The following is a 24,576-nucleotide window of genomic DNA, read 5'->3' as shown; positions in this document are numbered from 1 at the left end:
TTTCACGTTCATGTAGATTCTTTCTCTGACTCTCTATAAAAAAACAGTGCCCTACCTTTTCTCCTGGGATAGTGGAGTCTAAGAGATCATGGCACTTGGCATTTGGTGTCCTTTTGGAAATCGTGTGGCCGGAGAGCTGTGGAGGTGCACTGGGTTGTTGGAGAGATGACAGCTTAGGAATGTTAATGTTAGAACTGGAGTTCTGCAGGAATAGGTCTTTGCCCAAGCTAAGGTCGTCCTGAATTTTTAAAGCAACATTTCTGGAGGGTTCTCATCGGCTGCCAGGCCTCTGTGGGTGGTCAGGTGGGAAATGCTCTTTTTGGCAAGGGCTCTTGCTATTCCTAGCTGCTGAAGCCATCGTTTCTCCTTAAAGGCACTGCAAAAGAACAAGACATCATTCTCCAGGAGGTTCAGTCTTCAGATCAATGTGCAGCTGTGGCTAGTTTATCTTACCACATGGGTACAATGTGAAACAGAAATAAGAATCCGTCTAAAACCAGCTCCTTGTGATCTGTGGAAATTATGTTTTCCAGTCAATACTAGAAATTTAGAAACCTCAACTGAAAGCAGAAAGCCCTTCATGTCGGGTAGGATTCTCCGGGTGGAGACAAGCTGCTCGTCATTCCTAGTCATCCCTGTATCTCGCCAGTCGCTTGACCACTTCTCCAACCCCCACCCAATACACTTTAGGGTATTTTTTTACAGTGATGTTAGTTTTTTTGATAATCTAACTGAAATGCAATGAAACTTAATATTTTATGATATTTACTCTCTGGCTAGATACCTAATAAAAACACTGTAAGTCTGAATATGATTACCTACTTTGTAGGAGGCAAATTTGATTTACAGCGGAAGACTTTTACATTCCTAAAATGTAGGGGTTCTTCAAGGTTCTGCCTGTGGTCCTCCTCTCTTTACACCCTCACCCTAGGAAGCCTCATTTACTCCTTGCTGCAATTCCCATATGTGTGACTCCTCAATCTTGGCCTTTCTTAAAAGTTATAAATCTCCAATTAGCAAATAAAAAGTATTTATCCTGTAGAGATTTCCAATTGAACAGTCTTTTATCTCCTTCCTAAGTTTGTCTGCTTCACAGTACCCTTGCTCTAACACACTGATTCTGTCATCCTTGCCATCCCCAAAACCAGAAACCAAACTCACTTCCTCCTTCGCCACTGCGATACCATCAGTGACCAGACTTCATAGGCCATGCCCCATCAGCTTCTCTCCCACGGCCCGTCTCCTCTTCCTCAGCATCGGTCTCCACCGCTCCCTGCACAGTCTGTCTCGGCCAGTCCCACCCTGCACAGTCGGCCCACACTTTTCCAGTGGCCTCCTACATCTCTCTACTGGACTCACAAACTCTGTGAATTACCTTATGAAAAAGAGCTTCTGAGACCTTCCCACCCAACACCTCCCCATGGAGAGGAGACTGAGAAGCAAACTGTCCGCCTGGCACAAGGACGCTGCTCAGTGTGGATGTCCACCTGGAGTCTCCTCTCAGCCAACTTCTCTGCAACCCTCCAGGTGCGTTTTGCCAATCCACTTTCTTTCCTGAAAATTAAATTTCTTGACCTTTGACAAAGCAACACCTTTGACGGTGTCATCGCTTCTACAGGGATCCTTTTCCTCCACCATCAACCCTTTGGTCTGGCAAAATCCTGCAGACTTTTCTTTCTTTTTCTTTTTTTCCTGCAGAATTTTTAAGGGCTGTCACTCAGCTTGTTGGGAGGAACTTTGCATAGACATCCCAGGGTTTTAAACATTTGAACAAGGTTTGTGTCTGCCTGTCTCAACGTTTTTGTTCTGCTTTCCATTTTGTTTGATGGCTGCATCTCCCTGGGCCCTCTGAAGTGGATTAACCCATCTAGCCTGTCCACAAAACCCTGAGGCAACCCCCAGGCTCCTTAGCCTTTCCCCATAGCCTACTTGACTGAAGCTGATGCGCCCTCTCCCTCATTCTGACACATACCCCAGCTCCGCCTTGGTCAGAGCACATCAGATTCTCTCCCTAGCGTTTGAACCCTGGCTTTTCTGCATTCGTTGAAAAATTGTTTACTGGGTAATTCCTCTATGCCTCTGTGTGCTGGAGATCCCAAAACGTGAACAAAAGATGTAAGACTTGCCTTTTTACAAAAAACTAAAGAAAACAGCTCTCCTTTTCTTTGGAGCACAGGAGCCCTCAGAGTCGGTGTCTGGGGTTACTGTCCATTCTTGGTCCATTCCAACTCAACCTTTCGGACCAATCCCCTGTCATCCCACTGTCTTTCCCATTCCCATCACCCTCCCTTCTGCCACTCCATCCCAACCCCCTGCCTTGGACTCTTCACTAAACAGGGCTTCCAAGTCCCAGGAACCTCACTGGAATCAGCTGACCAGCAATGAGGAGGGTTTAGTGACATTAGAGCTCAGAGGTGTCCCTTGATGCATGTGAAGCCTACACTGTCCTTTAGATAAAGGAATAAGACTGTGTGATCTTCTGGCCTTGGTCAATACCGTGGGTACCAGCCATAAGCACACACCAACCCAAACTCCCAGGAGCACTTGGTCGGTGCTAACTACAGTGATACCATCTTTGGTTTAATCCTAAGAAGAATATTTTCATGAACCTGAATGGAGAATTCCCAAAGAGTGCATGGTTCAGCACTTTCGCCTGAGACCAGATAAGTTGTCTGAGGTCCTGACTGACCTTCCCAGACAATCGGGAATGCTAGCCTGACCAACTCTCTGGTCAGTACCATGAAGGACTACATTAGGTTCTTCCCCATCTTCTGGCCATGATGGTAGCTTCATGAGAGTGTGTGTAGCCTTCAAAGTGTGCATGTCCAGTCCTCATGTGTGTGTCTTTTGGGCACAAGATCTGGACTGGTCATTTATACTACCGGGCTTCCCAGCTCGACTAGGGGCTTCAGGTAGACATAGACATGGATGGGGAGGTAGAGCATGGTTAAAGGGAAAAGAAAAGGGTTGGAAAAAGAGAAAGGGAAAGAGCATATGCTGGAGTGACCGCCAGGCACAGCGAGGCTTGCGAGGCTGGCCACCACTCCCAGGACTCCCTTGTGCTGAACCCTTTTCTTTCTTTCTTTCTTTCTTTCTTTCTTTCTTTCTTTCTTTCTTTCTTTCTTTCTTTCTTTCGTGGGAGGGAGGGGTACCAGGGATTGAACCCATGATGCTTAACCATTGAGCCCCATCCCCGGCCTTTTTTATTTTTTATTTTGAGACAAAGTTAAACAAAAGTTTCTTAGGGCCTTGCTAAGTTGCAGAGGCTGCCATCTTCCTGCCTCAGCCTCCTGAGCTGCTGGGATTACAGGCATGTGCCACTGTGCCCAGCATGAAGCCCTTTCTTAGTAGGTGTTTTCCGAGAAATCTCTTTCTTGACCTTGCATTGCCTCCCTGTGATAACTCCAATACTCATGAGGTAAATCTATCAAACCCCCAGCATACTGGTATAACCTCTTTGGAAAGCTCTTTGGAAGTGTTTGCTAAAGCTCAACATCAACTTACCCTATGACCCAGCAATTCCATTCCAGAGAAACAAAAACTAATGTCTTCCAAAGCTCATATACAAGGTAAAATACTATATATTTATTCAAAATAGCCTCCAAATTAGAAATAAGCCAAATGCCCATCAATAAGAAAATGAATAAATAAATAAATTAGGATGTGGAATACCACATAGAAATGGAATATTACATTAAAATACGAAAAAAATCATATTCACAAATAGTAATGAATTTCACAGGCAATACTGGTATGCAAAAAAAGACCTAAAAATCATACCATATGATGAACTTCATATGAAGTTCAAGAACAGACTAAACTAATTGTCAATCATAGAGATCAAAATAATGGCTCTATCTGGGAGGAATTATTATATTTTCCAAACTTTTTTACACAAAAGGAAACAAAATCTTCCTTGAAAGAGCTTATGCTCATTGGATGTAATTAGCCTGATTGCTTTCCACTAAACTACAGTGTCTCCAGACTTGAAGAAGTATTCACACTAATGTGTGTAAAGATAGAAAAAAGAATATTCCCTTAATTGGATTCAATTAAACAGCATATATGTACATTTATAAACATGGAGAAATCAACTTTTATTCAAATGTCTTTAAATATCTGAGAGGGATTATTGACGGGAAAAGGGGCATGAAGGAAATTTTCAGAATGCTGGAAATAACTTACATCTTGTCTGGGGAGGGGGTTACATGGACACGTGCAAATGTAAAACTTCAACAAGCCATCAGGAGTGGTGGCAGAAGCCTGTAATCCCAGTGGCTGGGGAGGCTGAGACAAGAGGATTGTGAGTTCAAAGCCAGCCTCAGCAAAGGCGAGGCACTAAGCAACTCAGTGAGACCCTGTCTAAATAAAATACAAAATAGGGCTGGGGATGTGGCTCAATGTTGAGTGCCCCTGAGCTCAATCCCCAGTATGAAATAAAAATAAAAATTAAATAAAAATTCAACAAGCCATACCTGGGAGATCAGTGTTCCTTGTGCACTTTATGGTCTATTTTATTACTCAACGTCCTCCTCCCTCAGGAAACACTCTGCACAGTACACCCTGGCAGACTCTCTCAGCTGAACCTATACACACTTGCCTCAAAAGCACATACTTCTGGGGCCGAGGAGGTAGCTCTGTGGTGGAGTGCTTGCCTTGCATGCACAAGGCCCCGGTTGTGATCCTCAGCACCACAGAAACGAAGAAAAAACATACTCGTACATGTTTCTGTTATGCCTACCCTGCACCAGGCCATATAAACACTTACTGAATGTTTGCAAAATAAACTCATTTCAACATGCAATAAATCCATTTTTCTTTTCTTGTGTTTTACATCTTGATTTTAAGACAGGCTATATGATTTTTTTGTATTAATTAATTTCCTCGTAGTTTTCTAGGATTTTAGATGGCAGAGATATCTCACAAACTGAAGCTGTTGATTAAGTCTTCTTTTACTGTCAACCTCAACAGGTTGGATCTTGTGCATTTTCCAGCCCAAGTAACTCTCACCACTAGGTGGCAACACCTAGCTGAAGGAAGGCCAGCGGACCGACAAGACCAACTCCGAAAGGCGCACTGGCCTTTCTCTTCCATTTCCTTCTCATTGCATTGATTAAGGGGAAAAGCCATAAACCTATACTTCTCTAATATCTGCATCCAATAATACCTCATAAGTAATAGGTAGGACCAAAGATCTAATCTAAGACTTCTGTTTTCAGTGAACTCTAATGACCCAAATTTTCCCCTCCTCCCTCCTTCCCTCCCTCCCTCCCTCCCTTCCTTCCTTCCTTCCTTCCTTCCTTCCTTCCTTCCTTCCTTCCTTCCTTTCTTCCTTCCTTACTTCCTTCCCTGGGGATTGAACCAGGCCTCTGCATGCTAGGTGTAAGCACTCCACCATGGAACTATATCTCCTGCCCTCAACTCAACTTTTCGTGGTTCAATTTGTTTTTAAATAGTTCCTTTCTTCCACTTTCATTATCATCTAGTCTTTCATGACACCTTTGATGTCTCCATCCTATATTTCAAGTTTATTTATTTTCCTCAACAATAACTAACAATTTCTCATCAGCTTCAAAAAAGAAATAAGCACCAGCAACTGATCTAAGTGATACTATGATCTTTTTCTTTGGGTTCTAGGGATTAAACCCAGCACTGCTCTTCCACTGAGCTACATTCCTGGCCCTTTGTAATTTCTTACTTTGAGACAGGGTTTCCCTAAGTTGCCAAGCCCCCTGCCTCTGCCTCCCAAGTTGCTGGGATGACAGGAAAGTGCCACTGTGCCCTGAGACACCTTGCTTTTCGTGTGTCTCTTTGACTCTTGAATGGTTGAGGAGGAAAGCATTTACAGATTGTGGGGCAGCAAGATGGGCTACCCCTAGGCAGCCAAGATGGGGTCTCAGAGGAGAAGGAAAGGAGATGTCGGGTCTGGAGCACACCCATCATTTGCCCCTGACAGCCTCAACCACAAAGCTCCTGCTTAGTTACCCCTACCCCTACTCCTGGCAATGGCCAACCACAAAAGCTCCTCTAAAGCACTTTCTGTTGTGCCTAAAACCCCTCATCCCCACCTTATGTCAATAAAAGTTTGAAACTACTCTCCACAGATTTGTTGAAGAAGACAAAATAAAGAGTGTCAATTGGACCCTTTCCAAATCCTATATCTCACCCATCACCTATAGGGATAGATCAAGCCCATAAAACCCCCAAGACAACAGGCACACATTGGCAGCCCTGTCTTGGGATCCCTCTGTCTCTCTGAAGCTCTTCTTTCTTTCTATTGCTCTGATAAAGCATACTGTGCTCTCTTATGTCTGTGCATTTCATTCTTCAATTTTGCAAGACAAAGAACCCACTCGTGCACGGAGATGCATTCACACATTGGACTAGGCGGTGACTTCAGTTCACCGTGTCCTAGACACAGGCTAAGATGAGGACCTGGGGCTGGGTATGGCTGCATTGAAGCGATTTATGTTAGTACTGCATGTGGCACAGGAGGCTTTACCAACGTCCTCTGCACTATACCTGCCTTATCAAAGGCCTGCCCTTGTGTGTTCACAGAGGAAACGTTACCTGGCCACAGCCAAGCAGTAGATGGCGTTCTCCCTGGGAGTCCTCCCACTGTGCTGCTGGAAAGATGCGAAGCAGGACTTCAGTAAAACGTCCTCACTGCGTGCTGTGGAGTAACAGGGGAGCGAGCACCCCGCTCTTGAAAAGGGGGGGAGGGGCACTTGGGGGAGGTAGGCATTTTTCATGCGCCCTTCTTTCCTCCAAGCTGTGGAGGTAATTTTAATCTGACTTTGCTGTTGATGTCTCTGCAACTCAGAGAATGCATCCGCATCGACCAGTGGAGGCAACACTAGGGGCCCATCTCCCGCATCCCTTTGTGGAACTGCCACAGAGTCCCCAGGCTTCCTGCTTGTAGCATGTCCTCTGAGAGGCGGTAGCTTGCTGGAGTTGCCTTGTGAGTCCTGGTTCCCAGCCTTATGCCAGCTCTTGGAGGTCATTTTGGGTTGGGTGAAACCATCCACCATCACAATATCTCCAACTTTCGCCCCACGGACGCCGGCTCTGCACAGCTGGCTCCTGCGAAGGCTGTGACTCTGAGCTCTGAGGATCCATTGTTTTATCTTAATATAAATCCTCATTGGGACAGAAATCTTCAGAAACGAGACCGTGGACCACATTTTATTCAGCAGATACAACACACAGTCTTTATGCCTGTGTTTGGACGCGATGGCCAGGGGGGTTTGTCCTGCTGGGTCTTTGCATTCCAGGCACAGGACACTGCAGTGGACAAAGGTCTTCAGAACCAGCAGTTGGCCTGCTTCTGCAGCTGCATGAATGGGGCACTTGGAGACATCTGCGTGGAGGGCTTCGTGGCACCATGCTCGATAGGGGTGGGCACCCACTGCCTCGTGGGGCCGCGCACCCTGCTTCAGGGCCCACTCAGTGAGCTCGGCATAGCCATAGAAGGCTGCAATGTACAGGGCGACCCTCCGCTGATACCTGGAGGAGGGAAGCAAGTGGGGGAAGGGTCAGTAAAGCAGGGTCACCTGGCACTCACAAGACATTCTGCTGAAGTGCTCACTTCTTCCTAACGTTGACCTTGACGCTGTTTTAAGAAAGGCTTATAGTAGCACCTGGTTGGATTCACAGGCCTGCTGATACCCACTTTTCTCCCACCAGCAGGTAAATGATTCTAACTGGTTCCCTTGGAGTGGATGTCAATGTAAAAATCAAATGCTTAGGACAACTGTGAAGCTTTATAGTAAAAAGGAAGTTACTGGAAGCAATTCAACGCATTTTAGACATCTGAGAGCTCAGTGTATTTGTCTTGCTATTTGGACAGTAATGTGTTCTGTCTTTTCAATTCTTTGCTACTCTCCTGAGCCACAGCCCTGCCTCCTATGGCCCCCACCCTGCCTGGACTCCTGGTTGCTGTCCTCTGTCATCTCCACTATACTGTGCCACCCTGGTCCTTCCAACATTCCCAAGGCATGAGCTGGGGATTGGTGAAGGCGGTTCAGAGGCATGAGTGAGGGAGGCAAACCTCGAGTGGGCCCAGCCTCGTCCAGGACACACGAGGGCAGGGAAACTGAACCCCTTGTAAAGATGGAGGCAGGTGGCCCTGTCTCTACTTGCACACCAGCCTCTGCCTTTTGCTGTGTGTGCAGCTTCCCATGTGTTTTCCTGGATGGGGAACACACTCTGCCCAGAGCACAGGGGTCAGTTAGGTTATAACTAAATGGAGTTAAGGTGCTGGCACTTATGCACACATCAGCTTCACACTTGAACTTTGAAAGTCATCGTGGCAAGGCAGCCTCTCTGAAGTTGACCCATCTGGGATGAGGAGCCTGCTCCTGAATGAGCTGTGAAAGCCCCCCTGGGACCTCTGGGTGGCTGGGCAATCATCCTTGCCTTGGTGACACCAGGTCCCTGGGCCACATCTTGCCTTCAGACATCTACAGTTTGATTGATGAGTCCAAATAAGCCCTTCAAGCTCACTGTGTCAGTGACTGAATTCCTCATCTTCTTTCCCAAGTTTGCTCTTCTTCTGAGGTTCCCCTCCTGGCCAGCCAGCAGCTCTTCGTTCACCCCATCATTGAAGCCAGGAGCGGGGGCTTCAGAGTTTCTTTGCCTTTCCTCTCCTTTCTTCCCACACCTAGTCTGTTATTCTCGCAGGGGCTGATTCTGCCTCCCACACCTACCCTCAGTCAGTCCTTAGCTCCCCCTATCCTACCACAGGCCTGGCTCCGCAGCCACCTTCTCCTGACCATCTACTTCTGTTCCACAGACGGCAGGTGGGGCTGGGATCTTAAATGCCAAGCCCATCCTGCCCCTTCCCTCCCTTCAGAGCCTTCCCATCCCCGAGAGACCATGTCCAAACCCTTTCCATTCCTCCATAGGACTGTGTGGACTGGTCTCTCACCTTTCCAGCCACCAGCCACCAACTCCCTCTCAATCTGCTGTCCACCACGAGGAAAGGTGTTCAGTTCCATGAACTTGCCCTCTTGCTGCTCGGCTTTGACACCTATTTTGGATCCTCGTCTTCTCTCCTACCTGCCACCCCCCTGGGTGCTGGTCCTCCAGGTCTCACCCAGGACCTCCCCTTTCAAGCTGCCTCGCTGATCCCTAGTGGAGCAAGTTGTCCACCCACATGCTCTTCAGCCAGGCTGCACTGAGGCTTGCTTACAGCCTATAGCACACGGGCGGTGACAGCCGCGAAGCCTGACCCTCAAGGCTTCTGACCAGGCCTGCAGCACTCTTCGAGTCCTTATGACCACAGAGTCACTTCATCTCTAAAGCTGTTCTCTGGGTGGATACTATTATTGTTGCCACTTCTCAGGAGGCTGAGGTATGTGATGTTTAGGATGCTCCCCGTGTTTATGGAGCTGATCGTGAAGGAACAGGGTTGGCTCCCAGGCACGTGGGCACTGGAGTTGGACTCCCAAGCATTTTTTTCATTTTGCTTCTCCAGCAACTGGTTGCTTATTTTCTGTTTCCCCTACTAGATGTTAACCTTGCTGAAGACAGCCTTGTTTATTGCTGTATTCCTAGGCTCTTAGTACATAGCAAGTGCTCAACAAATACCTGTTGATTGGGTGGAGGAGTTAAAGGAGCTTTTCATCTTGATCATGTACATTCTCATCTCTCGGACTTTGAATATTAAGTTCAGGGGAGATGGTTGAGCACACGAAGACTGGAGGTGAATTGTCAGGATCCAAGATACTGCTGTGCCCTTCCTTGACAGCAGCGTGACATTGGGGACATTTCATAACCTCAGTTTCCTTTCTGTTGTACAAGACAACAAATACTTACCTCATATATTGACCTAAGGACAAAATCATGCAACAGTGCTCACATCAAAGAGTGTACTTAGTAAATATGCTATGTTAAAGGCATCAAGGTGAAACAGACATTTCTTTGGATTCAGAACATGAAACAAGAGACTCATCACCATCCTAAATTTGAAATGGATGTAAAATACTTCAATATTTCATCAGACGGTGAAAGCTGCTATTCCCATCTGTCCCCTCACCAAGCCCTCAGAGCTCCTGACAATGCCTGCGCTTTTATAAGCAGGGCTGAACTCCCACTAGGGGACGCTGTTCTAAACGCGGAGGAACGCGGACCTCAGGGTTACTGGGGCTTGTGCAGTTGGGCAGCTGCTGGCTGCAGTGATACCTGGGAGGGCTCCCGAGCCTCCCTCTTCACCGCCCAGGTACAGTTTGTGTGTGGCCAAATGCTGGCTGCTTGTATGAAATGCACTTTAAAAAATTACAAGTGAGCTTAGGAAGGGGCGGATCACGTTCTCGGCCAATTGATTGGAAAGTGTTTTTGTAGGATAACTAAAGTGAATGGCAAGATACTTATCGTCTCAGGTTTTAAAGTGACATTTAGAAGTCCGATATCCAAATCAAACTGACGTCACCTGTTTCATTAGTATTTCTAATCACTGCAACCCATCACCAAGGGCTGCCAGCTAATGCCTCACGTGTAATATTGTGTGCAGTGGAACCCGCCTGGAGCAGCATCCCAGGTGTAGAGGAAACAGCAGCTCACGGTCTGACGGAAGTTTAGTGAAAAGTTACTTAAATTAATTTCGCATGTGCCTCCTCTCTCGTACTTGAGCACTGGTCCTTCTCTGGATAAATAGCGTTGGACTTTGAGTTTCTGCCCAAGGAGGCAGCCCATGAGAAACTCCTTCCATCCATCCCAGACGTCCAAACGTAGCGTTGTGCCTGTGGACACAGAGAGGCGGGTCACAGCTTGAGTATGTCCTTGTGGTTCGGCATTGCTTAAAACTTCTAATGATAGCTCTCCTCCAACAGAGGCAGGAGCTGGACACACACTGGAAAGTAACCTTGGGATAAAGAGCCAGGCTGGTATTTTTAGCTTAGGCTTTGGGTTTTGGAAGAGCCACTCAGCTTGAGTGCACTCCTGTTTTCTCATCTCTGGAGCCAGGGCATATAATGCTGTAGTTTCCTGCAGCCCTCTTAAAGCAGTCTTGTGGACGTTGATCCAGGGCTGAGATATACGTTACCATGTAAACTGAAGCTGGTGGTTTTGGAAAAGGAAACTAAGCAAACTGGCTTTGTTGGACTCTTAGGTAAGAGCTTCATTAACTATACCCTCTCCTTACTTGTCCAGATAGGTTAAGGGGCTCTTCCTCTGGCTCCCATATATGCTTGGAAACTCTCTATCATTGAACATATGTTGCAGAAGCTTTAGAATACCCAGTTGACAAAGGCCAGTGGAGAACTGTGAGCCCAAGCACCAGGTCTCATCCAGTCTGTTTTAATTGTGCCCTGGGGTTACAAGAAGTCCCTCATGTGCATGAACAACCAAGATTTGCTCACGGTGGGCTGCTCCCTCTCCTCTCCAAGGACCCAGGATTCTCTCCCTTATACTCTCCATGTCTCTGTGTGTCTTCTCCCCTCTCTGCTGACAGGCTGCACCTACTCACTCCTGCTTCTGTACTAACATGACTTTGGCAAGCACGTGGCCTTGATCTGCAACAATCCAGCCCTGCTGTATGGCACCTTTCATCTTTTGTCTCCACTGATAAATGGCTTGCACTTACCAACTGCCAGACACACTTACTTGCCTACTCCAGGCCCCCACCACTGCCCTCTCTAGGTGTGTGCAGCTGGGTTTTTCCCAGCCCATCCATCCGTCCCTAGGTTCAGGGTCTCCACCATCCCTAGCTCAATCCTCCTTAATATCAGTAGGGCACCTCTGTCAAGACCTATATTTTATTCTACTTTAATTTCCTGTCTGTTAGAATTATTATTATTATATCAAATCAGTTCCTTGCAATAAAGCAGCCCTAATTTTTCAAAGATCAAAGGTAACAATCAAAGTGTTTTCTTTTAATGCTCAACTTTTGAATATCCAAAGAATTTCTAAACAAGTTTAGTAAGCACCATTTACTGGCTAATCTTTTCATCCAAGTTGGTCTTTTTTTTTTTTTTTAAGAGAGAGTGAGAGAGGAGAGAGAGAGAGAGAGAGAGAGAGAGAGAGAGAGAGAGAGAATTTTTAGTATTTATTTTTTAGTTTTTTGGCGGACACAACATCTTTGTTTGTATGTGGTGCTGAGGATTGAACCCGGGCCGCACGCTTGCCAGGAGCGCTACCGCTTGAGCCACATCCCCAGCCCCCCCAGTTGGTCTTTAATGCTCTTTTTTTGTCACATATTGAATTTCTTCATAAGCTTAAGAATTCTGTTGGAAAATAGAAATTTACTTGAAAAATTTTATGCTGCTCCAGATGACACTACCCATACCTGTCACAGAAATGAGTAAAGGTGATGAGACTTAAGCTTGGGGCCCCTTTCTGCATTAGCCTTCTAATTCTCTATTCTTATTTTTTTGAGGGACCCACAGAGGTTATAGAGCTTTCCAAACCTGCACCTGCTTGGTGTCTACTTGCACACCTGTCCACACTGCCCAGGACCACCCTGGAAAGCAGATGGGAACAGCAGGGCCTATTTAGGCAGTTGTCCCCAAGGCTCCCTGTTGGTCCCTGTCCCCCAAGTTCCTGGGTTCCTTACTTGTGCTCCAATGGTCAATATCTGCCTGACTGATTTGGGCTTTTTCTCCCAGAATATGCAAATCATTACTTTGACCTTAAAGGGCATCAATAAAGGTGTTCTGGTTTGGCAGTCCAGATTATTGGGGAGAACCCAATTGGATGGAGTATGATCACTGTTTATTGGCAGTATGGCCTTGATCAGGTCATGTACCTCCCTGAGCCTCATTTTTCTTATCAATAAAGGGTTTTAAGGGGCACAGAAGGTCTCCCTGGACTTAGGACTGGCAGAGGTACCCTGAACCAGCTCAGATCTCAGCTCCAGGAAGAGTTTCTCATGTGTAACATGCTCAGGCTGTCCATGAACACATACCATGAGCCATTTACAGTAAAAAAGAACTGACTGGCATCATTCCTAAAGAAATGGTTTTCATTCATTTATTCATCCTCCACTTACTCATTTGTTTAGGTAGGTACACCTTGTTCCAGAAAGGATTCATGCCAGTTTTGAGCATATGTATATATATATGTATATATATATATATATGTGTGTGTGTGTGTGTGTGTGTGTGTGTTTGTGTGTGTGTGTGTGTGTATGTATGTATGTATGTATAGCGAGTAACAAGCAGGTAAGCAAGAGGTAAACAAAAGCCTGGCAGAGACCTAAGAGTTGGGAGCAAGGCCAAAGGGAATACCTGTACCATACAGTTAATGCAAAAAATGGTGTGGGTATTGGACCTGTGTTGTGCCACTAAATTTCAAATCACAAATATTTGGATATGCTTAGCTTGATAAATTTTATTTAATATTCATTTTTTAGTTGTAGTTGGATACAATACCTTTATTTATTTATTTTTATGTGGTACTGGGGATCAAACCCAGGACCTCCCATGTGCTAGTCAAGCACTCTACCACTGAGCCACAACCCCAGCCCTTTAGCTTGATAAATTCTTGGTAAGTCAGTTATTAAATGTTCTATCACTAAAAAAGCCCTTTATCCCCTTCTTCAGTCCAAAATCCTTCTGTCACCACCTACTTTATTAAAATGCGCTGAGCTCACCCATGACCTTTGAACCGAACCAGAAGCCTTTTCTTAGAGTTGTCTGGCCTTCACCAGCCTCCTGACAGCCTGGCCTTCACCAGCCTCCTGCCAGTAGCCTCTAGCCCACCCCCTGTTCCAGTACAGAGTCTTGGTTCTCCCGACTCAGACAGCTTTCCATGGCTCATTTCCCTCTCCTCTGAGGTCTGCTTCCCTGCTACGTCCCTCTCTGTACTTGATCTCTCCAAGGGCTTGACCCCACCTTGTGGGCAGGACACCTACCCCAACATCTGCTACCACTCAGGCCTGGCTCCCTGGTTGTCGCGGAGGAGAATGGGAAGACTCAGGCGTACTTGCAGCCTCTGTGAATTTCCTCCTACCAAACCTTGGGACCCAGCTCAGCTCCCTGCCTTAGTTTCCCCACCCCCATCCTTAGCGGGGTCCTTCCCCCTTTTTTTTTTTTTGCATGAGAAAACATATTCCTTTATTTATTTTATATTTGTTCAAAATAGTTATACATGAGAATATAATGCATTTTGACACATCATACATATATGGAGTATAACTTATTATTCTGCTGATTGTGCATGATGTAGAATCACACTGGTCATGCAATCATATATGTAATAGGGTAATAATATTTGATTCATTATACTATCCTTCCTAACTCAACAGCCCCTCTTTAATCCCACTCTGCCTAATTCAAAGTAACTCTATTCTTCTCTTGCCGCCCCCCCCCCCCCGCCCCTTCCCTTTTCTTAAATATGGGTCCAGCATGACTCTGTTTCTTCTTCTTCTTGTTACTCTGGTTGTCTCGCCCATTGCTGGTGGACTCACTTAATACCGGGACCATTAAAACTGCTGGTCAGTGCACCACCCTGCTGCAGTTTCTCCTCATTCCCTCTGTAGTCCACGCCACTCACTACCAGAGGACGCTTCAGCCCCCACTATGTGGCTGAGGATTGAGTATCCCGCTTGCCCCATTTCCACCGCGAGGCTAGGAGTGCAGCCCGAGCTTCGCGTATTCCTGCGCGAGCCAGGGTGTCCAGCGACTGCTTGGCCATTTACATCTTTGATTTTCAACAACGACTTGACTGCTTCTTCAAAACCTGGATTTTCCACTGCTTTTGGAAAAAGGGTCAAGGGTCAACTCCTGAGAGCAGAGGGGATGACTCATTGACTGGACAAGGGAAAATCTGGAACAGAAGCTAAGGGTCCTTCGCCCTCTGGTTAAAGCCAGGTGTGCTGGCTGTTGGAGGAGCACGGGTTATGCTTTAAGCAGAGGTGTAGGGCGTGCCCCTTGCCCCTGGCCTGTCCTCCAGGGCCCCCTGTAGCCGTGATAGCTAAAGCAGACCATCAGAGGGTGCTGACCCTGAGCCTGGTCTCTGAAACCCTCCTCCTCAAGCTCTTTCCTCAGAGGCTCGTTTTAAGGGTTGGTGTGTTGTCCTCCGAACACTTCCAGAAAAGTTAATTTTTTAAAAAAAATCTGTGAAGTCGTTTCTGAATTCTCTAAAATGACACAGCATAATCTGAGCCATATAGGACCAAAGAACAATCATCCAGACTTTATACTAGTTTTGTTTTGTCTTTTGATGTTTCATTAAATAACCAGATTACAGTTGCTTGAGAACAAGTATCAGTGTGTCCTGCCTCATGTATCCCTCAGCATATCCAAGGGAGGGCTCAGTCTCCAGCCATCGTGCACAGCCGGCATGTGCTCTATAGAGGAGCACTCTGGGGACAGACCCTACAACTTTACTTGCTCTGATCAAAAATGGGGACAATAATTGACAGCAAAGTTCTGAGAGCCTCAATTTGAAACTGCATGAAGGAATAATGCTAAGACAATACAACAGTCAGGAGAAGCACCAATGAGTACAAATTTAGCAGTTTTTAAAAGCCAAACCCCTTAACTTGAACTCCCCTAGAAAGCTCGGTGTATAGTAGGGAGAAGCAGTCTTACAGCTTCGCCCTTCCTGCAGCTGTACCCCTTTCAGCAAGGACTCCCTCACCTCAAGTGATGACCTAAGTTCACATCATTTTCTAATAGGATTAAAGCAAATCTGAAGGCTTGTCAGATCTGAGGTTTTCTCATTGACGTCTGGTGTACCATGCGTGACCTGGATTACAGTATTGAAAGAGCAGTTGGAAGCTGTCTATCAGGGGCAAATGCCCGTCTGCTAAAGAAAGGCAGCTTTCCACCCTGAATCCTGGCATTCCCATGTTACAAAGCTGGTTTTTATGTAACTGGTAACATTGTAGAATGAGATTGCACACAGAGATATTCAGAACAGTGTACAGTATAGGCTGCTACTTGCATTAAAAAGGGGGAAAGAAAATGTACTTGATTTACTTTTGTATATGCTTGAAATATACTTTCAAAGAGAAACAGTATTAAAGTGGTTTGAGTTTTGCTCTTCTAACCTGAGAATATCAACAAATCCTGCTTCAAGAACAAGAGTTGGGTCTGGAGCTGTAGCTCAGTGGTAGAGCTTTGCCTGGCACATGAGGTACTGAGTTCGATCTTCAGCACCACATAAAAATAAACAAACAAAATAAAGACATTGTGTCCATATAGAACTAAAAAAATTTTTTAAAAAGAAAAAAAGAACAAGAGTTGGCAGGACTTTGAGACCTTCCTTATTTCTTAGTCTACAGACAAGGGCACAAAGTGTTGATATCTTATATCCATGTTATTCTGGCAGAGGATTCTGATTAGAAGCAACTCCTCCATTTGCTGTGACTCAATTTAGAAATGCTTTTGATTCTCAGTCTTCATGGCCACAATGGTTGCCTGCAGGGGCTGGGAGATGCAGAGATGCCACAACCTTCTATACTGCTGACATTTTAAAACTATGTAACTATCAACTATTTTAAAACCAATAAGTAAATGAAATCAATATACTGCATTTTAAAATCCAGATTTCCATTTTCTTTTGAAAAAGTCCAAAATCTGGCTGGGATCAAAGCACCCCTTGCTGAGTGGCAGCATACCCACCGCCGAGGCCATACCAAGATGGGTCTGGTAGTCCCGGAGGGTGTTGCGATCATACATCTCCAGGCCAGCGGGGGTCCGCAGACAGTAGACGCTCACAGGGAGGCCACATCTCAGAGTCACCTCGGTCCTTAGGTCAGACACTGTTTTACCAAGAAGGGAAACACTCTCCATTATTGGCATCGTCTCTTGGGTCACAGCATTGAACACGTACAGTGTGGGCTTGTCTTCTTCCTGAAGGGAGAGAAAAGGAGGAGATGCACTGTTTGGAGGTTGGCACAAGGGACCAACCCCTCGGAGGGTCCTCGAGGGCCTCAGGCTCCCTCTACTGGGTGTGCGGGGGTGGGGGGGGGTGGGGGACAGGATCAGCTTTGCACTCTGACCTCTGGTCTTGGTCTTGCCCTCTGTGTCCACATTAGCGAGTCCCCCTGCTTTGAGCAAGGTGGAGGAGACACTGCGGGCTCTGAGATCTTTTGTCCTTTATCTACAGACCCAGATCCACGAAAGGAAGGCTGACAACCTATGTTCTTGCTGTGGTTACCCAGGTGTTAGTTTGGAAACACCCTCCACAGTGCTGCACTTTAATTTAGAAAGACCGTGGATTCTAAGCCCCGGGTCAATCTTAAAAAGCCCTTTCTGAGAGGCTAACTCTGAAGAGTGGGCAGGGAAGTTTTTCTTACTGTTACATACTCTCCATGGTCTGTCTATGCAGCTTGACTCATTAAAAATACAATAACCATGTATATTTAATTTTATGTTTAAAAAGGGAAATACTGAATACAGGGTTTTTTTGTTTGTTTTTTTAAGTGTCCTTTGTTCCTTTTCTTTTACAATCCAACTAGGAAACCGAGTGGCACTGAGACATCTGAAGCAGAGTTGATATGGGAAGCTGGTGGAGTCTCAGTCCTCAGTTGGCCACAATCAGTCAGGACAAACTAAAACTAGGAACACAGCAATCGGGGGAGGGGGAGGATCTCCACGTTTCCACTCTGTAACAGAAAGTGAAACTGGCCTCGCTTCCTCTTTGCGGACTGGGGAAGACAGTGACTCTTCCGTGGCCTGCGGTGGCCTGGGTGTGCCACTGAGGGCCCCATCAGGGCTCTCCTGAAGCTGGGCACCCGGCTCCTCCTGGGCACTCCAGCCAGCCCTGGCATCTTGCCCTTCTGCTTCCTTACCCTCTTCCTTCCATCAAAACTGCCCTCCAGTCCCTAATGAAATTAGTATATAAGAAAGGGGCCCTTCTGGACACCACTTTCTTATATACTAATTTCATTCCCTCCCTCCAGGTACACAGTGCCATCATATAAATCTACATGCGGAGCTCTGAGAAAGTCCTGAGGAGTGGCTTGCTGTCAGGTCTGCAGTGTCTGGATCTAGGGCACATCTCAGTGACTCCAGCACAGGGGCAGGCTCTACCTTCTTTGCCTCACCTGATGCCAGCCCCACAAGCTGAGCTGTGTGGACACTCTGCAGGATGGTTTCACAGAAAACTGCTCAGTACCCATAGAGAGAACCATATTCGCCCTCCCCTTTCACCAGGCCCATGCTTTCCTTCGGTTGTGCAAGGCTGGATCTGCGTTAGGCAGAAATCCCTGCAAAGCTGAACAGAAAAGTGCTAAGTGCAAAAGAGGGGAGATGATATCTATGTCATCTCCGTCCTTTTCTTCTCTTCTTGTGGTGCTGGGGATTGAGCCCAAGGCCTCGCACAGGCTGGGCAGGCTCTCTACCATTGAGGCACAACACAAGCCTTTCCCTTATTTCTTTAGAGATTCCTCTGATTTATCTTTATTCCTCTGGCTGGGTACTAATTTATATTTAGAATGAAAAGCAAATGAATAGAATAACGTGCAAACAAAATAGAGGAGGCCTGAGTTACTCTCCCCAGTTAACTTGCTACTACATGAGGCCACATAAACGAGGCAAAGAGAAGCTTCACAGCACGTGAATGATACCATGTTCACATGGTAGATAAGCCCCTCTATTCCTCCCATGTTCCCCTCCCTGCCCCACTGTGAATCAGCCTCCTAATATCAGAGAAAACATTTGGCATTTGTTTTTTGGGGGATGGGCAAACTTCACAGCATTATCTTCTCCAAAACCATCCTCTAGATAGGGCAGAGGGGTGGGAGGGAAAGGGAGGGGGCATGGGGTTAGAAATGATGGTACAAAGTGATGGTCATCATTATCCAAAGTACATGTATGAAGACAAAAATTGGTGTGAATATACCTTGTATACAACCAGAGATACGAAAAAATGTGCTGTATATGTGTAATATGAATTGTAATGCATTCCGATGTCATATATTAATCAAAATAAATAAATAAATAGAAGGCCGGGTGCAGTGGTGCATGCATGCCTGTTATCTCAGAGGCTTGGTAGGCTGAGGCAGGAGGATTGCAATTTCAAGGCCAGCCTTAGCAACTTGGCCAGGCCGTGGGAAACTTAGTAAAACCCTGTCTCTAAATAAAATACAAAATAATAATAATAAAAATGATGATGATGATGATGATGATGATGATGATGGAGGGGCTAGGGATGTGACTCAGTGGTTAGGTGTCCTTGAGTTCAATTTCTGGTAACCCTCCCCACCTCCCATCCCCCCAAAAAAAGAAGCACTCACAATTCCAGGACTGTGAATATTTGTTTTGAGTTCCACTCTCCTCTGGTACCATCAGCTGGAATTTTTGTAAACTTCCTGGTCTTGGTAACTATTTACTAAGGTTTTACAATTCCTAATTTGTTTTTTTTTTTTTTAAGAGAGAGGAGAGAGAGAGAGAGAAAGAGAGAGGCGGGGGGGGGGATTTTAATATTTATTTTTTAGTTCTCGGCGGACACAACATCTTTGTTTTTTGTATGTGGTGCTGAGGATCGAACCCGGGCCGCACGCATGCTAGGCAAGCGCGCTACCGCTTGAGCCACATCCCCAGCCCCAACAATTCCTAATTTGAACCTGTGAAAAACAGAGATCTTTCCCAACTCATTTGTAAATTACAAATTCTGTCTTTTGCTTGCCCTTTTTTTTTTTTTTTTTTGTACTGGGGATTAAACCTGAACCCAGGGGCACTCCTTTTGTTTTTTATTTTGAGACAGGGTCTTTCTGAGTTGCTTGGGACCTTGCTGAATTACTGAGGCTGGCCTCAATCTTGCTATCCTCCTGCCTCAGCCTGTTGAGTCACTGTGGATTATAGGTGTGTACCGTCATGCCCAGCCCTCTGCCTTTCATTCACATCCAGATATCTTCCTCCTCTCATGGGATATGCATTGTGAATATTTGCTGAAAGCCTTTTGACTATAAATGCCATGTTTTCCAGAGTGAAATAGAACAAAGCATTTTTTTTTTTTTACAAATAAAACTATTTCAATTCTACTGACAAAAAAAAAAAAAAAAGATAAGCCTTTCTAACCTGTCTCTAGCCTGTAGGTACCAGCATTGACAGAGGTGAAAACCAAAAGTGCAAGGAATCAAATGCTGTCAGGTCCCAAGGCCCCAATTAACACCTACAGAGAGTCAGTTTTTAGGGGGAGGAGCATATAGGGACCTTTGACTACACAAGTAAATAATAAATGTCAAATGACATCCCAGACCTATTTCATTCATAATGCATCTATTTAAATGATATTTGCATTATTTAAACTCTACATGTAATCTTCTATTTTAAAAACTTTGCTTTTTTATTTATAGTTTTTTAAAATCAGTGCATTATGACTATACCTGAAGGTGAGATTCACTGTGATATATTCATATACGTACATGGGAAGTTTCAATCAGATTCGTGCCCCCATCTCCCACCATTGCCTTCTTCTACTCTTCACTGATCTCCTATTTTCTTTCTTTTTTTTTTTTTTTTTGGTACTGAGGATTGAACCCACTTAATCACTTTACTGCTTAACCACTGAACCACAACCCCAGCCCTTTTTTATTTTTTTGAGATAGGATCTTGCTAGGTTGCTTAGGACCTCACTAAGTTGCTAAGACTAGCCTCAAATGCCCAATTCTCCTGTCTCATCCTCCCAAATGCGGGAACTATATGTGTGCATCACCGTGCCTGGCTTTTTTCTATTTTCCTGGGATCCCCTGCCCCACCATGCACACTTTTTCTTTTTTCTTTCTTCCTTATTTTGTTCTACCTTCTGCATATGAGATAAAACATTCACCTCTTGAATTTCTAGTTCTGTCTTATTTCACTTAGCATGATGTTCTCCAGTTCCATCCATTTTCCAGCGAACACCATAATTTCATTCTTCTTTACAACTCTGCTTTTGTGGGAAAACTCAGTTTGAATTTGAATGAGGCCCACTAGTTGGGTACTTCTGCATATTGGTTGTATGAATAGGGAGTCAGGGATGCTGACTATAGCATCTTACCCCATAGGAAGTGGCATCTCTCTATCTCGCTGAGTACACTGAGTCAGGGTGCTGGTCAGAACTTAGTGCATAAACAATGCCAGATCACGAGGTGCAAACACAAAATCAGGTCTTTCCCTCCACACACCAACCAAGACACCAAGGAGAGGCATGCATGATGTCTTTCCAATAAAAACAAATACCTGAAATAGGATGGACATTCTTCCCCACTTCAAAGAACAAAGCAAACTCACTGCAAATACAGACACATACATGAACAATAAAATAGGAAGGGTTTTAGAAACACTGGCTGAAAGAAAACAGAAGTTGAGTCTAGTTTTGAACACTGCTGTAATTTTGTGTCAAGTTCTCCTTTTTTATGTTTGCTATTTTGGAGTGGCAGCACCAAGACAGCGGAAACTTGCCCCAACTGTTCCGGAGTGAACCAAAAGGGGAAATGGTATTTGTTTTGTTGAACTGAATGAATTCTGGTCAGATGTCTTCATAAATTCCTCTTGTGTGGTAGTCATCCTGGACAGGACGGGACTCTGATTTGAAACTGAAATATCTTTCTTTTCCAAATTCTTTCTATACTTTTTGTGATGGTTTCTCTTAGAAAAAAATAACCATTTGTTAGGAGCCACAGCAAAAATATTGATACAGGCACCTTTGGATTTTATGACTGCCAGCCAGCAATTCACATTCATATGGTAATTGGACTCATGCTGTCTAGCTGGGCCCATTTTCAGGACTCAGGTTACTCATGTCACTCTTGTAATGGGAGAGTTCCCATTGGTTGGGAAAGGATGGTAGGAGGGTGTTCCGGGGGAAGGGGAAACCGCCCGGCTCAGGTAGAACACACACGTGGCGGACCCACCTGTTAGGGGACGCACACGGCCTCTCTCTAAATAAAACTTTGTCTCAGTTTGACTGGCTTGTGTTTTTGTGCCCAACCGGGTTGCAAGATTGCAAGCCCGCGTGCACTGACAGCTCAGCAGGGAATCGCTCAGCAGGGGTGCCGCAGGCAGTGCTCGGCAGCAGGAGCGGGACTCAGCCGGCCCGGGGCCGGGCAGTTTGCGGCATTTTGGTGGCCCTGTACTGGGAACGCCCAAAACTTAAAGGTGAGTAATATCGCTCGCCCCTAAGGAAAGGCGACAGAATGGGTATTTCTGTTTTGATTTATTCTGCTCTTATTTCAGGCTCTCTAGCCTTACAATTTTTTCAGACGAGTTGGGATAAATGGTTAACTCAAGGTTTGAAGTTATTCGGCCCTGAGAGAGAGAAAATTGACATAATCATTTTCCTCCTCTCCGTTTCTGTTTCATTCTGTTTTGGCTTTCTTCTATCCTATCTTATTGGGTTACGTTACCTTTATAGTAGATTAGAATCTAGTAAAAAACAAACCGAAAAACTGTTAAGTAAATTGTTAGAGGTCCAGGCCATGGCAGAAAACATATTAAGTCAAGCAAAACAAAAGGTCTCTCAAGCTAGTCAGATAGAAGAAAATTTGAACAAGGCAAGCTCAGGGAAAAAACGGTCGTCAGATAGGGAGGCTGCTACTAACTCCGTTCCACCACCAGAGGGCATAATTCAACCAACAGCTTTACCTGCCTCCATAGATGATGAACGGAATCCTGAGGCGGGACCCCAAAAACTAGCATGCCCTGTAGTTGAGCAGGGAGAAGAAAGAGAACGAGTTTACCGTGCCTTAGATTTCAAAATAATAAAGCAATTAAAGGAAGCTGTAGCAGCCTACGGCCCGGCCGCTCCCTTCACAGTCAGTATGGTCGAATCTATTACCGGCTGGAACTTAACACCAGCAGATTGGGCTAACGTGTGTAATTCTGTGCTAAATAGAGGACAGTATTTATTATGGAAAATTGCCAATGAGGAATTTTGCAAGGAGACAGCTAGGCGAAATGCAGAAGCAGGTTACCCTGAACGAGACCAAAAAATGTTACTGGGGAAAGAGGAGTTTCAAGGGCAAATGCAACAGCTCAGATATGATCCTGGCGTATACGCTCAGGTCGCTATAAATGCAATTAAGGCATGGAAAACTTTAAAGGGACAAGGGGATTTTCAAGGTCAACTATCTAAGATAATACAAGGAGTTAATGAGCCCTACGCTGACTTTGTAGCTAGACTTATTGAAGCAGCCTCTGAGACATTTGAAAATACAGAACAGGCAATGCCATTTATAAAACAGCTGGCTTACGATCAAGCAAATCGTTGCTGCAAAGAGGTCATTAGACCGTGGAAACAGGAAGATTTAAACACATATATTAAATTATGTAGAGACATTAATGAACAAGGACAAGTCATGGCAGCTGAAGTAAAACAGGCTTTAAGTACCAAGCCAAAAACATGCTATAATTGCAATCAAGAAGGGCATTTTAAAAGAAATTGCCCCATAGGAGGAGGGTTTAACAAAGCTAGGTATCAAAAGAGTAGAATCCCAGGTATTTGCCCACGATGCCATAGAGGGAGACATTGGGCTAATGAATGCCATTCTCAAACCACCATAGAGGGTATTCCGTTATCAAAAAATGGACAAAGACCAAGTGTCTACCCACGATATCGTGGAGAAAGGCATCAGGCCCCGTTGTCAAAAAACGAATTGGAGGGCCCAATGCCCCGGGGCCCAAAACCACAAATATACGGGGCAATGGAGGAACCCAGCAGCACCATCAAGGTGGTGCCCAGGACGCATTATCCATCAGATCCCTCATCAGACAGACTAGAGGGAGCGCAAGGTTGGACATCTGTGCCTCTGCCAGAGCAGTATTAACTCCAGAGATGGGAGTTCAAATCATTCCCACAGGAGTAAAAGGACCTCTTCCCCAGGGAACAGTAGGCTTATTATTAGGACGCAGTTCTTCTACACTTAAAGGACTTATGATAAGTCCTGGGGTAATTGATCCCGATTATGAGGGTGAAATAAAAATCATAGCTAGTTCTCCAAGAGGTATATCAGTAATTTCATCAGGAGATAGAATAGCACAGTTATTAATAATACCAAGCCTACATGATAAATTTTCCAGTTGTAATGTAGAAAGAGGTTCCAAGGGATTAGGCTCCACAGGTGTAGATTGGGCTATGCTATCTTTAAATTTAGATTCTCGCCCTATGCTAAAATTAAATATTCAAGGGCATGATTTTAATGGACTGCTGGACACAGGCGCTGACCTCAGCATCATATCTCGCCAGGAATGGCCTAAACATTGGCCATTACAGCAAGTGACCCAAACGCTTAGAGGCCTAGGAGTGGCAACTAATCCCCATAGAAATGCAATGGTATTAGATTGGAGGGATCCTGAAGGATATGAAGGAACTATACAGCCCTATGTATTGGACCATCTCCCCATAAATTTATGGGGACGAGACGTCCTAGATCAATTAGGATTGACATTAACAAATAACGTCAATCCTAACACGCCCACTACTAGGGCAAAACAAGGCTTTAAAAAAGAAAAGAGATTAAGAGATCAAGAACAAGATATAACAGCACCAATTCAAGTAGATCAAGAGATAGATAAACATGGATTGGGTTTTCAAAAAGGGCCACTGAGACAATCAAAATTACTTGGAAATCAGAAAGACCAGTGTGGGTTCCTCAGTGGCCCCTAACTAAAAAAAAGATACAAGTAACCCATGATCTGGTCAAAC

General features: G+C 45.3%; 1 protein-coding gene across 2 annotated transcripts in view; it reads right to left on the bottom strand.

Moving 5' to 3' along the window:
- Positions 1-246: 246 nt before the first annotated feature.
- Ankub1 (ankyrin repeat and ubiquitin domain containing 1) overlaps positions 247-24,576 on the bottom strand; it is a 33,527-nt gene continuing 9,197 nt past the window's right edge. Inside the window, exons 3-6 of one of the 2 annotated variants that reach the window (XM_026379876.2) lie at positions 16,583-16,799; positions 10,628-10,742; positions 6,571-7,506; positions 247-376 (exon numbers count right to left, since the gene is read on the bottom strand). In XM_026379876.2, the coding sequence (XP_026235661.1) occupies positions 247-376; positions 6,571-7,506; positions 10,628-10,742; positions 16,583-16,799 (1,398 nt within the window). Of the gene's footprint in view, positions 377-6,570; positions 7,507-10,627; positions 10,743-16,582; positions 16,800-24,576 lie in introns of those variants that run through there. The other variant, XM_026379877.1, reaches the window with a different exon arrangement.

The sequence above is a fragment of the Urocitellus parryii genome, chromosome 2 (assembly GCF_045843805.1).
Source record: "Urocitellus parryii isolate mUroPar1 chromosome 2, mUroPar1.hap1, whole genome shotgun sequence".
In the NCBI taxonomy this organism is placed as follows: Eukaryota; Metazoa; Chordata; class Mammalia; order Rodentia; family Sciuridae; genus Urocitellus; species Urocitellus parryii.
The sequence above is the reverse complement of the archived record's forward strand: the minus strand, read 5'-3'. Positions and strand labels throughout refer to the sequence as shown.